Source organism: Nannobrachium achirus (assembly GCF_963921795.1).
Source record: "Nannobrachium achirus genome assembly, chromosome: 14".
Classification (NCBI taxonomy): domain Eukaryota; kingdom Metazoa; phylum Chordata; class Actinopteri; order Myctophiformes; family Myctophidae; genus Nannobrachium; species Nannobrachium achirus.
Genome location: NC_137821.1, coordinates 24,937,300 through 24,952,575, shown reverse-complemented (window position 1 = coordinate 24,952,575; position 15,276 = coordinate 24,937,300). Strand labels below are relative to the sequence as shown.

General features: G+C 39.6%; 1 protein-coding gene across 5 annotated transcripts in view; it reads right to left on the bottom strand.

Moving 5' to 3' along the window:
• Window positions 1–9,401: 9,401 nt before the first annotated feature.
• Window positions 9,402–15,276, bottom strand: part of kdm6ba (lysine (K)-specific demethylase 6B, a) — a 242,263-nt gene continuing 236,388 nt past the window's right edge. For all 5 annotated transcript variants that reach the window (XM_080742373.1, XM_080742377.1, XM_080742374.1 and 2 more), the window contains 5 exons: window positions 15,027–15,214; window positions 14,416–14,557; window positions 13,695–13,821; window positions 12,412–12,585; window positions 9,402–11,178 (listed from right to left, as the gene is read on the bottom strand). In XM_080742373.1, coding sequence (XP_080598499.1) covers window positions 11,155–11,178; window positions 12,412–12,585; window positions 13,695–13,821; window positions 14,416–14,557; window positions 15,027–15,214 — 655 coding nt within the window. In that variant the 3' untranslated portion in view covers window positions 9,402–11,154. The remainder of the gene's footprint in view (window positions 11,179–12,411; window positions 12,586–13,694; window positions 13,822–14,415; window positions 14,558–15,026; window positions 15,215–15,276) is intronic.

The following is a 15,276-nucleotide window of genomic DNA, read 5'->3' as shown; positions in this document are numbered from 1 at the left end:
CATATATTCCACCAAATGTATAAATATACCCGTATATAAATGTATAGTTTTATTTTAGTTATTTTCAGTGGACATTGTGTGCTGTTTGTTGTTAATGTCCTTACGTGTTATAAACGTTTTAGCAACGCAAAAGAAAAAAAAACTGATAATTCTCTCAGATTTCACTCTGCATGTTCTGAACCTTTCTCAGCTGCAATGATAAATGAGGGTGCTGTGGGGGAGGGGGGCTGTTGAAGCAATTGTCAACGAAGGCTTTCAATGATTTTTAAAGAGAAAGGAACAGTTTTTATTTGTTTTTTTGTTTTGTTTTTTGTACCCACTGAAAACCATTGGCAGAATCCGCCCACATAGGCAGAGTCAAAGTTTGGTGTAGCCACACCCTAACCTGTTTAAAAATTTCCCCTCTCTCCATATAAATCAAAATGACACGTTGCAATCTTTTTCATTTCCATCATTAAGGATAAACAAACTGCTCCACAGCAGTGCCGGTTGCACTGATGTTTGTGTAACTGAGAAAGATATATTTTTATATACACAATACACAGATAATGAAAAGTAAGACTGCACACCTACATAGTAGAAGAAAAAAAATAATCATGCACACAATCTTCAAAAGCAGAAAAAGGCTTACTTTTGTATCATTTCATTGCTGTCAGGGCAGAGACCTTGTATCCCAACATTTCATCTTTTATTGAATTTATTATTTCTGTTTATGACCTACGTCGTCGTACGAGCATAAAGTGAGTTTTATGAATATGTAACCAATGAAAAGTATTAACGAGTTTTAATAACCGCATTGGATCTTATGTCCAAAACGCTTTTTTCTATTTATGAAAAGTATTAACACGTTTTAATAACCGCATTGGATCGCTTGTCCAAAACGCTTTTTTCTATTTCCTGATAAGAAATGGTTTTCGTAAAGGTTTCCACCCGACAGCAATGATCTGAAGACTTAAGTAAAAGTACCAGTACTGCAATGTAGAAATACTCTGTTGCAAGTAGAAGTCCAGAATTCGAAATGTACAAAGGTATCTGCTTCAAAATGTACCTAAAGAACTCGTTTTGGAGAATGTCCCATTTTTTTGTATTATTATTTTTGGTAGAAGGCACACCATAGAACCCCCTAAATATGTACACACTAAGAAAAGTGTTCAATCAAAGTTCAATTTGATTGTACTGTAACTTTGTATTTAGGCTCCATGTTTTTGTTGATAAGAAGTACTGTAGATGTAAAGAAAGGTAATGTACAGTGTGTTCATTCTATACACACACACACACACACACACACACACACACACACGTTTGCATTAACTGTAAGCCTTAACTGTAAACTGTTTTTATATTTAAAGTCGACAGTATTACATTTTCTAGTATTACAAGTCAATACACTATTCATCATTCCAAACACGTTATGTCCTACTCTTGTACATTTGAGGTCTTTATACTCTGTGCTTTACTATTGTTTTATATACAGATACAGCTGTCAGTTCATGAGAGTTTACCACTGTCTTTATAGAGACCGACAATAGGAAAGGTTTTATTTCCATTTGAAGTTTGAACATATCTGTACAGCTGTTTAAGTACTAACTCTGAAGAATTTGGTCTCGGATCAATAAAATGTGATTTGTTTAGATACAGTATTGTGCTTTTTGTGAATAATTCTCATTTTCTTTCTCATGTGGTGGTCAATCTGGTCATTCCCTTCTGTGTCCAATATCTCTATCTAGTGGCATATTAACTGGAGTTAATATTTCATCTACTTTAAGCCTTCCAGTCTTGCTGTGAACTGTAAAGTTAACTTTGTTGCTGTGAATGCTGGTGTAGTATGTGCGTGCCGTGCTGACTGACTACTGTGCTGTGAGCAATGTTCAACCTCGGCTGTGTTGATAGATCGCTAGATCCACCAGTCGGCCTGTTCTGGGTAGCGTGCTCGTGGTCCTAAAACAGAGTTGGCCACCAGGGAGCTTCCTTGAGTCTGAATATAAGCATAGACTCATATAGACAGAGTGAACAGAGATATGCTGTACAGTTAAACAAATTACGCATTCGTATCCACCTGTTTCCGTGGGAATTTACTGTAGAATTATGTGTGGGACACATCCGGTAAGCATGTAGAGAACAGCTGACATACAAGCTCACATCACGTTGCAGATGCGACTGCTGTTAGCTTGTAGATCGGCTCGCCTGCCGAAGCTTGTGTATATGCCACTTTTTATGCTTTTGTGTGACACTGTTGTACAGATATGATCGAGTAGGGCGTTGATTTATGAAAAAATCAAACCTCGGTTCGAAGTGGAGCGGTGAATCTGAGCAGCTATACTGTGTGCGTGTGTGCGTGCGTGCGTGCGTGCGTGCGTGTGTGTGTATGTGTGTGTGTGTGTGTGTGCCTGCACAACAGCGCCCCTCCTTTAACTTGTGTGTTGTGTGTGGCCACTCAAGGTATTGCCAGGCTACAGACATAGCCAGCCACCCACCCACAGACATACCTGTCTATTGGGAGCGCTTTCACCGCTCCAAAAACACTAAGGTTAAAATGTGGAGATAAGAAGTGTTCGTATGTAAAACTGTGGACAATTACATCTTACATAAAGTATGGTATCTTTTTCATCACTTTGTAACCTGTGGTGAGAGTGACACGTCAAAACCAAACTTTCTGATTGATTGAACATTTTATTAGACAAATGGAGAACAGTACAAGTATAGTCAATACAACCAGTAAGACTCCCTAATCGGGAGATAAGCGACCGTTGGTCGCTTATCTCCACAAATATCACAACCTCCACCTCTCACGTCATACGGGTAGCCATAGTTACACCTGGAATGTTGAATCTCCATATATGGAGATAACCTACGCATCACACAAAGTCTGACCTCACCAGCCCATACTTGGGCATGGACGACTTATATCTCCATATACGGAGATGGCCATATATGGAGATACGATGACATCACAGAGTCCACAGCTGATGATGTGGCGTGATGTCATACAATACACAAACAAGCCCTATATAAAGGGGCAATTCTCACCAGGGAAGAGAGCATTGCCTGGAATGTTGAATCTCCATATATGGAGATAACCTACGCATCACACAAAGTCTGACCTCACCAGCCCATACTTGGGCATGGACGACTTATATCTCCATATACGGAGATGGCCATATATGGAGATACGATGACATCACAGAGTCCACAGCTGATGATGTGGCGTGATGTCATACAATAAACAAACAAGCCCTATATACTGATGCGATACGATGACATCACAGAGTCCACAGCTGATGATGTGGCGTGATGTCATACAATAAACAAACAAGCCCTATATACTGATGCGGAGATATGAGCAGGGCAAAGGTGTGACGTGTGACCGACCGACGGACGGACGGCCGGTGGAGGTTTTCATAGTAAACTGCTCCCTGATGGTCGCAATAAAAATGTAGTACAGTACAAGTACAGTTAAACACCCTGCCTAAAAGGAACATCCCAACTAAGTCCTTTTACAGTCTTTTTTTATGTTTACTTGCAACCTTCTGCTCGCTAGGCAGTGACACTATCAAACTATGACTGCTCCTTTGAAATTCCAGTGGTTCTCAAACATGTTCATGTCAAGGACATGAAAATGTATACCAATTGGGCCCAAAATATGAGTTCTGTTTCACCAATTTATTTTGACCAAAACCTGTATCTATTTGATCCTGGGGAACATTTAGCTTCACCCATCTCGGTATCTAATTCATAGACATGGTGACAGTACCAGGGCTAGGATTCAAAACCTGCACATTTTGCTATCCTGCTGGGCTCTACCCATTCAGCTATGGCGGCCTGTTAAACTTCAGAGTGGTTCTCAAACACTTACTTACAGTACATGATGTCAATGGGCACTATCTGCTACTTGCAGGATTTGAAACCAGGTCTTTATAGTTGGGGAATGTTAGCAGTCTTTGACCAATCTGGGAACTAAATGCTTATCAATAGCTTTCTTTACAAATGTGTTCATAAAGGTGTCTACTATCTATTATGGTGGAGCAAAGAGCAGAAGGACTTTGATGAGATTCAAACTACTGAACTAGAGAGCCACCAAGGTCCCAGAAATGTGACAGTTTTCTATCTATTCCAAGTGTTCCTCTGGATGTTCTCCAAAACATACTTCAGAGTGAAGAGCAGGATGGATTTGAACCCAGGCTCACAGTGACAGCGTCTTAAGACAGGGAGCCACCAAGTTCACCAGGTTCCATGAAGTTTTTCTTCTTCATTGAGTTGTTCTTCTGGTTGTCACTCTTCAAAGGGGGCTTTGGGATCATGTACGTCTTAACTGTGTTTGCTGTTCCAGCATCGGTGTCTTTAGTGCTTTTTAGTGTTATCATGAATGTTAGTCAGATAAAACAAAAGGAAAACCATGACAGATTGAACATTTTATTAGACAAAAATGGAGAAGAGTACAACTATAGTAACAAATCATAGAGGCTGTGTTAACATACTGTCTATATGAGCCAGAGGTTCAGGTTGTGGGTTTGATTCCAACTCTGCTCTTTATGTTGAGGCTTTAGTTAAAAGACCAACATCCGTAAGAAGAATTGCTCGGAAAATATGCGTCAGCATGGCTTAGGTAGTGGTGGAGCAAACGGAGTCAATCAACGTTGTTCCTTATAATTTGCTGTAGGCCTACAAGTTTAGGGCAGGAGGCGAACACAACTGATTGATTGATTGACTGATTGATTGATTGATGAATTTATTCAAATCTTGCAATAGGAAGTAGGCCTACAGTTTCATGACTGCGCAAATCACTGCTACAAGGTCAACTAAAAGGAGATTGTCGTAAGCTTTACTACAGGAACCACTTTATGTACACTATCTCATTGAAGTTTAGAATGTTTGTTTGTTTGTTTTGTTTTGTGGTTTGCTTTTCTTTTGTTTTGATTTTTTATCATGTATACAATCTCTTTGCACTGTAAAGGGCTTTGAGCTGCATTCCTTGTCATGAAAGGTCCTATAAAAGTTTAGTGATACTTTTATCAGGCCTGCTTTACTAGCAATTTAAATATTAAATATGGTATTTAATATGGGTGCGGGTTTCCAAACACACCCAAAGGCTTAATGTCTGTGTCATTGCAGCTCAATGAATAGAGTAACTGCCTTGGGGTCGAGAAGTCAGAGGTTCAAGTCCCAGCCCTTGACAGTGTGTTGTGTCGGATAATCACAAAGGCTGACAGACACACGACGTTTAGATCTCTGGAGTCCAAAATCTGGATGAATATCGTCTTTCACTTTTTCACTGAAGCAGGAAGTTCAAATCTCCCACAGGATATTTTTGCTGTCCATCTAAATTCTAATAGTTGGGTTAAGTATTACGTTGGCCACTGAGCAATCCATGCCAGCGTGGCTCAAAGGTTAAATCCAAGGTTTACAAATCAAAGGTTCTAGGTTCAAACCTCAAATAAAACTGAAATATCTCAACCCACCAAACAATTAAGATAGCTGGTAAATCAAACTGAAAGTGCACTACAATGAAACTCAAATGTCTCAACAAAAAGATTATCAATTAAAATGGTAATGGGAAAAATCAATGTCAGTCACATATAAACTGAAAAATACCACAAAACTGCTGGGTAAAATACTAACTTACTAATAAAAAAAAGTCCCAATAAATGTACATTTCTAAAGCAACCGCTTCTAAAAGAGGGTGTGAGGAGGGAGCTGGGCTGCCTCCGCCCCCGTTGCCTTAAAAAACACAGACCCTGACCAAGACTCAAACCCTCAGGTAGTGAGATCATCTACTTCACTCATTCACTCATGCACCACCAGACCTTTCACACTAATGTGATCTGGGAGGTTATATTTAAAGTTGAAAGGAGAGGTGACAGAAAATGGAAATCCACTGCAAATACCTCTACCCCTGATAAAATAACTTAAATGATACTGACCATAATTATTACTGACATGATACTGGACATGATACTGACATGTCCAGTATCATGTCAGTAATACTGACATTATTACTTGCCATGATCAACATAATACTGAAGCCTGAAGAACCCACCGTGGGTTGAGTATTACGTTCTCTAAAGTTGATTTCTATGTCATTGTGGCTCAAGAGATGAACACAGCTTTAACAAACCAAAGGTGAAGAGTTCTATTCCCCACTGGATATTTTCACTGTCTATCTAAATTCTAAAAGTTGGGTTAATTATTACGTCCGCCAATAGAACATCCATGCCAGAGTGGCTCAAGAGATAAACACAGGTTTAACAAACCAAAGGTGAGATGTTAAATTCCCCACTGGATATTTTCGCTGTCTATCTAAATTCTAAAAGTTGGGTTAAGTATTACGTCCGCTAAAGTATTATCCATGCCAGAGTGGCTCAAGAGATAAACACAGGTTTAACAAACCTAAGGTGAGGAGTTCAATTCCCCAATGGATATTTTCGCTGTCAATCTAAATTCTAAAAGTTGGGTCAAGTATTACATTCGCCCTAGTAACATCCATGCCAGCGTGGCTCAATGGTTAAAACCAAGGTCTAATAAGTCAAAGGTTCCAAGTTCAAACCCCAAACAAATCTGAAATATCTCAAATCTCAAAACAACATCAAAAGCAAATAAACCAACCCAAGAGTGCTCTACAATGAACTCAAACAACCCAACAAAAAGTGAAACAATAAAATAAAACTGGTAATGGGAAAGTTCACTAATATATAAACTGAAGAAAATAATAATAAAATGAAAAAAAAAAAAAATACAAAATTACTGAGAAAAATCACTAACATAAAGAAAACCTATTAAGAAAAGAAAATATTGAATAAAAATGATTTAACTTAATATGTAAATTTCGAAAGCACCTCCCCCTGGAGGTGTGGCACCTGCAAACTCCTCCCTCTTCCACCGAGGCAAAAAAAGGGCGTGAGGAGGGAGCTGGGCTCTCTCCGCCCTCATCGCCTTAAAAACAAGAAAAATTAAGACATTCCCTGACCAAGATTCAAACCCTCAACCTCTAGGTTGTGAGGCATCTGCTTTACTCATGCACCACCAGGCCTTTCACACTAATAGTATTTTGGAGGTTATATTTAAAGTTGAAAGGAGAGATGACAGGTCAAAAGATGAAAATCCACTGCAAACACCTCTACCCCTGATAGAATGACTGAATCTACTAGATCACCCGCTGATGATCAGGGTTCATTTTGACACAACCGAGTTCTATTCCAGGTTATTGTTTAAAACCATCTGTTTGAACATTTGTACTTTTACAGAGTCTGCACCTGCATTTACACTTGAAAGCACTTTAAAGCAAACAGAGATGTTTCATTTTAGCCCAAGCAATGTCATTAAAATTCATACCCTTTTTGTCATATATGGATTTCTTAGTTTCAGATGATCAAAACTATAGCAGTTTCAGCCACAAGTTTTTCTTGTTTTGCCTCTCACTTTAGACAGTTACATTAAAAAAGGCTAACAATAATTTTTATATTTATAATGCACTTTACATTCGTGACAATCTCAAAGTATCATCACACCATTAAAAAACATTTAGAAACTTTAAAGTTTAACTAGTTTCTCAATTAAATACTGCTGAATTATTAAATATCTAATTAATAATTAAATGTGTATGTGTCACAACCCGGCCTGTGGGGCCATGACAAATTGAGGCGGACACGTGGTAGTGGTTTTAAATGTAACAATAATTTATTACAAAATGTTTAAAGGGCCACTTCACCTCTAGGACAACCTTATCTTATTTTATTGTTGTTTGGGACACGATCAACACAATCCTGAGTTATTTTTTGTGTTCAATCTGTGTTTAGATATTTTAGTATTTCAGCTGTACTAGTGATGCATTTTGCATCACTAGTACATGCTGAAATACTAAAATATCAAAAAAAATAGATTGAACACAAAATATAACTCAGGATTGTGTTGATCGTGTCCCAAACAACAATAAAATAAGATTGGGTTGTCCCAGAGGTGAAGTGGCCCTTTAAGTAATACTTTCAAGAGTTTGAGCTGTGTAGGTCAGTAATCAGTAGTGTCAGCATTGCAGCAATGCATGGATGTGTGGTAGGTGTAGTGTGGGGTTAGTACAGGGGATAATACAAATTTTGGTAGGCCTACCACCCAAGGTGACCGTAACATTTTTGGATTTTCTTCTTCATACATATCTCTAGTTTATATTTTGGTATGATAACCCTTTCTGAGAAGTAGCTTAATTGATGTTATCACCCGCTAGAGTCGGTGTCCCATTAACTTTACATTACAGGGAAAAAAAGTACGAAATAATCTGCTTTAAGTAGCATATGAGGGGTCAAACTAGGGGTTTTTCGTGATTCTGAATCCATTGCAAACATCTGTTTTGCACGAAAAACACACCGACTCTAGCGGGTGATAACATCAATTAAGCTACTTCTCAGAAAGGGTTATCATACCAAAATATAAACTAGAGACATGTAGGAAGACAAAAATGTAAAAAACATACGGTCACCTTGGGTGGTAACAATTTGTGAAAATATCAGTATTATCCCCTGGTCTAGGTGTTGTAGAGCGTGCAAACTCAAACACAAGGGAAAGCAAACAAAAGAGGTGCTGTCGTCTGGAGAGGGAGAGAGACACTGGCTTGCCACCCAGTCTTATGTAGGGCTCCAGGGAGTACTGGCCAGGTGCTCCCAATGCACCTAATCATCAGGCTCATTGGCCGACACCCATAGGCTCTGTGGGAGAAGCACACATAAAGGGAGAACACCATATGGACACACCACAGGCCCTACAGGCCAGGTCAAAGGGGCTGTGACATACAGTATATAATAGATATTATGTAGATGATTATTTACAAAAAATAGAAATCTCCTGGATTCTGACAGTCCTCTGTTGGCAACCCTGTACGTATGCTGTAACTGTTCACATGAGGGCATTTCACTATATATCTTTTATAAATGAATGTCCTACTTTATCATACAACAGTGTCACACAAGCTTGAAACGTGGTGCGAAGCAACACATTTTGAGCTTAGGATCTAGCGATGTATTGACACAGCCGAGGTTGAACATTGCTCACAGCACAGTAGTCACTCAGTCAGCACAGCACGCACATACTACACCAGCATTCACTGCAACAATGTTAACTTTACAGTTCACAGCAAAACTGGAAGGCTTAACTGGAAGGCTCCTCAATGAGATGCAGGACAGCCCTAGCCTAGTATATAGTCTTGCCAAGCCAGGCTAGGACAGCCCTGCATCAATTACTGCAGTGAAAAGCATACTCCTCTCCGTTGTGCATTTGGAAGTTGGAACACTCCATGATCACAAGATGATAGTATTCATACTAGATCAATTACAGGTAATCTGTTGTAAGATGAAACACTGTTTGCCTGTGAAGATATATCATATGGGGGAAATAAAGATGCTTCTCAGTTGTGGGTTTATCAAAAAGCGTTTATTATTAATAGTCAATAATAATGTCACACAAATTCACAAAGTGTTTAAGACATGTCTGGCTCAGTTTGGTGTGTATGCAAGTATGTGTGTTTGTGTGAATTCTCTAAACAGTGCAGGTATAAATAAATGACCACAAAGAGAAAGAGGGGGGGTAATTTGACAGGGGGAAAAAAATCTCATCTTAAGAAGAAACTGGTGGGAAACAAAATCGAGAGAGAACATTTAGCACCATCTATCCCGTTATGATGTTCAACAGATAACATAATAAAAATCATTAAAATCTCATCTAAAAAGCCCCCCACGGAATAATAAAAGAAAAATGTACAATTTTTTAAACAGATTGGATTTTTTTTTTCTTTCCTTTTCTTAATGAGCATACAAAGACATACTTTCATTAGTTCATCTCTACTTGAGCGGTGTGTCTAGAGTCTACAGGAAAGGTGGTGTTATATTCAAGATAAAGATATCATTTTTCATATATATACCAGAAGGTAGGAGGGGCAAAGAGTCGTGAGAGGCGAGCACCAAACAAAAAAGAAAACAGCAGCCTCCGACATTGGAACACACTAGCACCCCCTACATTTCAGTTCATAAAAGAGGAATCAATCACCATAAAAAAAACAAGAAAAAAAAAAGAACATTCTCAGCGAGAACATTGATATCCAATAAATAGAAACATTTTAAATAATAAAAGAAAGAAAAATCCAGGAAATACTCAATCTCATATTGGAACTGAAGAGTTGGAGGTACAATACAGGTGACACCGATATTTTTTTCGTCTTTTTTTCATTCTTTTTATTTTTTAATATTGATAAGGTCATGGAAGTAATAAACAAAGACCTGATGATGTGAGGTGTGACAACTTATTTTTTCCCCCAGAAGAAATAAAATTTGAATTATTTCAGGGGAAAAATAGGATTTACAACACATAAGATTCAGGAAAAACAAAACAAAAATAAAGATAAAAACGAACCCCCCCAACAAAGTCTTTGAAACCCGTATGTTTTGATGCATTCCAAACAATTGTACTTGTTTTTCCCCCCATTCTTAATGCTTTAGAAAAATGTTCATATCTCTATTATTAGTATTTTTCATTTTCTCTCTTTTTCTAAATACAAGTGACAAGGCCAATGTGGTGTATATCTAGGCTGATCTAGTTTAGAACAAACAAAAAGAATAAATTATTCAAAAAAGGAAAACAAAAAAAGAGAACAGCACTCCACAAAAAATACAAACAGCATGTACAAATTTCAGTATTCAAGACAAAATAAAAATAGAAACAAACCTGTCTGGTACTGACAAAAACATGCCATTGAAACCATCATCTCCGTAGTTTGATCAATGGCAGCACCAACTGCATCCTGATTTTCAAGTTCACCGTTGCCAGGGGCGAGAGCACCATTTTCAGAGTAAACTGGCTTTCTATCTCATCTTCGAAATTCACTCGATAAGGGTGAATTTACTCATGATTTCATAGAACCGGAGGTTACATAATTATGTAACCTAATGTTTTTGTTTTTTTATTGGCGGGTTGTTGTTTTTTATATATTTTTGTAAACTGGTTCTCAGTTGGCTGTTCGGCAAGTATTAGCAGTAGTAGTAGTAGTAAAAAATCATCTTAAATAAAGAAGGGAAAGTTGAAAAGCAAAGTGAAAGGTGTGTTTTTGTCTTTCTTGTTGTCGTTGTCCTGGCTTGCAGGAGTTTTGGTTATGGCTGAGGTGGACACAGGACGTGGGCTGTGTCACCGCGAGCTGGAGGGCAGTGCCTGGGGACACGAGGCAGAAGAGGAGATGGTTAAGTAAAGGCCTTTGCACAAAGGGTCGCACAGAAAAAAACGGACAAAATTAACACATGGTTTCTCAATGATCTCATGCAACACTGGGTCCGAATTTGTCCACGTTCTGACAATATTGAGGTACTTTAAATACATTTTGATGCATTGCAAACACTTTCATGCTTTTACATTTTGAATTCTGGATATTTACTTGTAACCGAGTATTTCTACTTTTACTATTAAGTATATTCTTTAATTTAATGTATTCATTCAGGTCTGCTGACCTGAATTAATAAATACCTGGCATTGAATGTGTCAAGTAAAACATTTGAGTACTTTTTTTGATTCCGGATGGGGACAAAAAAAAAATGCATTTGGGTCTCCATCCGGAATCAATGGGGGTAAATTTACTATAATCACATTGTTGTCTAAGGAATGTGACAAATACAAAAAAAAAAAAAAGTCATTTTGGGGGTGAACTACTCCTTTAAAGAGCTAGAGAGGCAGGCAGACCCCCGATTATTGAACAAATCCTGAAAAACAATGATTGCTGTGGAAATATACGGCAGAGCATTTTTGACAACAAATTTGACATCAATATGTCCCCTTTTCTCTACAGCACGTCTCACTCTGTTTGCAGGTCACAACGCACAACCAGAAACAGGCGGTTGAAAGGGAGCGTTAGCGTTGTGGGTACCGAGGGGCAGGGTTGATTTCATCGACTAAAGCTCAACTACCCTTTTCACTGACGAAAACTGACAAACTAAATTTGAACTAAATAAAAACTAAGCTATGATGACTAAAACTAAGACTAAATATATGGACAATTTCATCAACAAATGACAACTTAAAGACAAGTCATTCTGTTGCGATCTACAAGTTCACAAGCGTTGTGACTGAGCTTGTAGATTGGCTATTTTCAGCATGAAACCAAGTGTACGATCAGCCATTAGGCCTGCCTGTACATGGACTTGCTCTTACCGGCTCTGGACTGAATTACAAATAGGCCTGCAACTATCGATTATTTCCTTAGAGATTATTCTGTAGATTACTTGGAAGCAGCTTTTTTCTAAAGTTCTTTAAAAATATAAATATATTTCACAGTTCAGCTATTTTCAGCATGCAACCAAGTTCAGCCATCGTAGCGCCATGAAGGGCCGCCAAAATACATTTTTTGAGCGGTGCAAACCGCTCCAACATTTCAGACAGACAGTCAGGGCTTACCGGGTTCTTGAAGGCATCGTATGTGTTCATGAGCTCCTCCATGCGGTACTGCTCCAGCACCACCACGTTGGACAGGCTGGGGTTGATCTTGCGGGCGCAGTCCTCACAGTGCACCACGTACGTCTTCCTGCTGTTGCTCTCGCTGGTCACAAACAGCAGACTGAACACCTCCACCTGACAGAGAGAGAGAGATAGAAGGTTATACCAGGGAGTCTCAACACTCTTCACTTCAAGAAGTTTGCTATATTTCACGGGCCCCTGTTTAACCCATTTAGGCCTGAACACAATATGACGCTAATATTTTATGCTTTAAATATAAAAAAAATAGCAGATATACAAGCTCACAGCGCGGCACCGAGTGCCGCGCTGCGAGCTTGTAGATCTGCTATTTTTGAAAAATCGTGAAAATTTGAATTTTGACCCGATTCTATAAGTGTCTTTTGAATCCTTCTAAAGTTTTTTTGAAAAACCTATGTTTCTATGTCAGCAATCTGGCCAGCCATCGTCAAAGAAAAGGTCCTTTTCACTTAACTGGAGCTCAGTTAGTCTGTTCTTGAGAGACTACTATGTCAGTGGTTCTCATACTTTTTCACCCCCAAAATGATATGTATTTGGCCACGGACCCCCATCTCAAAATATTTAGTTCCAGGGACCACCCAGAAGCAAAATTTGAGTTACAAACGTTCGCTTTGAAAATACATATATTCAAAGATTTGCACACATTTTCACGACTTTTTCCAAAAATAGCAGATCTACAAGCTCGCAGTGCGGCACTCGGTGCCGCACTGTGAGCTTGTATATCTGCTATTTTTCACTGGTTAAAGCAGTCAATAAGTCTAGGCCTGAATGGGTTAAAAATATACCGGTATATATATATATATATATATATATATATATCTCTGGAGCCCCAATCTATATACATCTGTAAAATCTTCAGTGTTAATTCATCTCTAAGAGTGGAATGAAACCGTCCATTTGGACCCCTTCAAAATCTGATTGGCAAAGAATGAATGTGTTTTTCATGCGGTTATTTGTGTTCAGACTTGATCAAACCAATCTGGTTCCAATCTGCAAAGACAAAAAAAAAATTCAGCTGCCAGTCTGAACATAGAAAACTACAGGTCTACATGCTCACAACGCGTTGAATCGCGACACGTGTGCATGTAGAGCTGTTATTTTCGGTGTAAGGCAGCATGGCACCAAGTACAGTAGATCCGGCCTCAGAGTGGCAATGACAGCAGGCGGTGGGAGACAAGATACTTTAAAAAGCAGGTCAGACTCACGTCGCACTCGTTGCAGTAGTAGGCGGGCTCGTCTTTGACCCGACTCTGGTAAGAGATCTTCTTGCCCAGAGCCACCAGCTGGTCCCGTAAGATCTGGATGTGTTTGATGGACTGGAGGAGGCAGTGTCTGGGGGGACAGGAGAACATGTTAAGATCTGGATGTGTTTTTGATGCTAGTTCCAGACGGAGATTGTGGAATAGTTCAGGGGTCTTCAACGTTTTCAGGCCAACGACCCCTTAACTGAGAAGGAGATAAAGCAGGGACCCCCTACTACATATTCTATAAAATTGGGTCGCAGGTTTTCATCGATTTCATCGATTCGTAGACTTGTTTGGATTCGTGTTAATGTGTTTTTCAGACATTTAACCATTTAAATTGTTGATACTTCAATTTGACCTTTCACTCTGTACTTTGTCTGCTCTTTTTTCTACCTCTACACCAAACCTATTTGCCGAAAATAGCCGATCTACAAGTTCTCAACGCCTCGCAGCACGAGACGTTGAGAGCTTGTAGATCTGCTTTTTTTGGCTAAATAGGGATGCAAGGTGTCAAGTTGTTAATTTATAAGAATTATCCTATCACAACAAGGATTTGGCGCCCCCCACTGTAGTAACTCTGAGGACCCTCATGGGGTCCCGGACCCCCTGTTGAAGACCCCTGGAATAGTTAGGACCAGGCAGACGACAGTGGGCCGCTGTGCGACTGGACCTGGTTACTCACTTGATCATCTTGTAGGTTTCTTCGTCGGTGATCTTGAGGGTGCGCGCCACGTTCCAGGACACGTGGATCATGGGAACGATGGACTTGACATTCTTCAAAACGTTCCACTCGAACCTCTCCAGGGCCAGCTGGTACTGGTAAGCTGCAGAGATGGATAAACCACATTTATTCCAATGCCACTAATGGTGGAAAGTACATTTACACTACATTTGATAACTTTCACTCCACTACAAGACTAATATCATACTTTTGACTCCACTACCACAGCTGGTCATCAAATTATTGGCTTAGGAATGCATCAAAAAACAAAGAAATAACCACAAATTCGAGTATCCATGGGGTGAGTAATCGATAGATAAAAAGTATTTTTTTTACTTTAAGTCCCATAGCAGCTCTATCCAGTCTCTCAATGTCTGCTTATTATACACGATTTTGGGAGTGTTTTTGTAAATTTGCATGTTCTTGCCCGCTCTTCGCGGGCGCGAAGAGCAGGACCAAGGCCTTCGCGCCGCTTGCAATGTCGTGGACAATAACTGTGAAAACGAGCGCTCTATGCCGTTTCCATCCATCTTTCCCAGTGGGATCCATAATCAGGCATCAGTGGCGCCTACCGTTCAGAGGGCCAACGTTCCAGGCGATGTTATTGCACCAGCCCACAGCCTGCACCCAGTGCACAGTGCCGGCGTTGATCCACACCAGATCCCCAGGTCTCTGAATGAAGCGGTAAACTGGGATGTTGGCCTTGTAGAGGTCCTCCAGCACCGGCCACCAGGACCCCGTCAGGTAGTCCACTCCATGCCTGCAGAGCGGAAATATAGGAGCATTTGAGTTAAGAGTTATGTGGGGTTTTTTTTTTTTTTT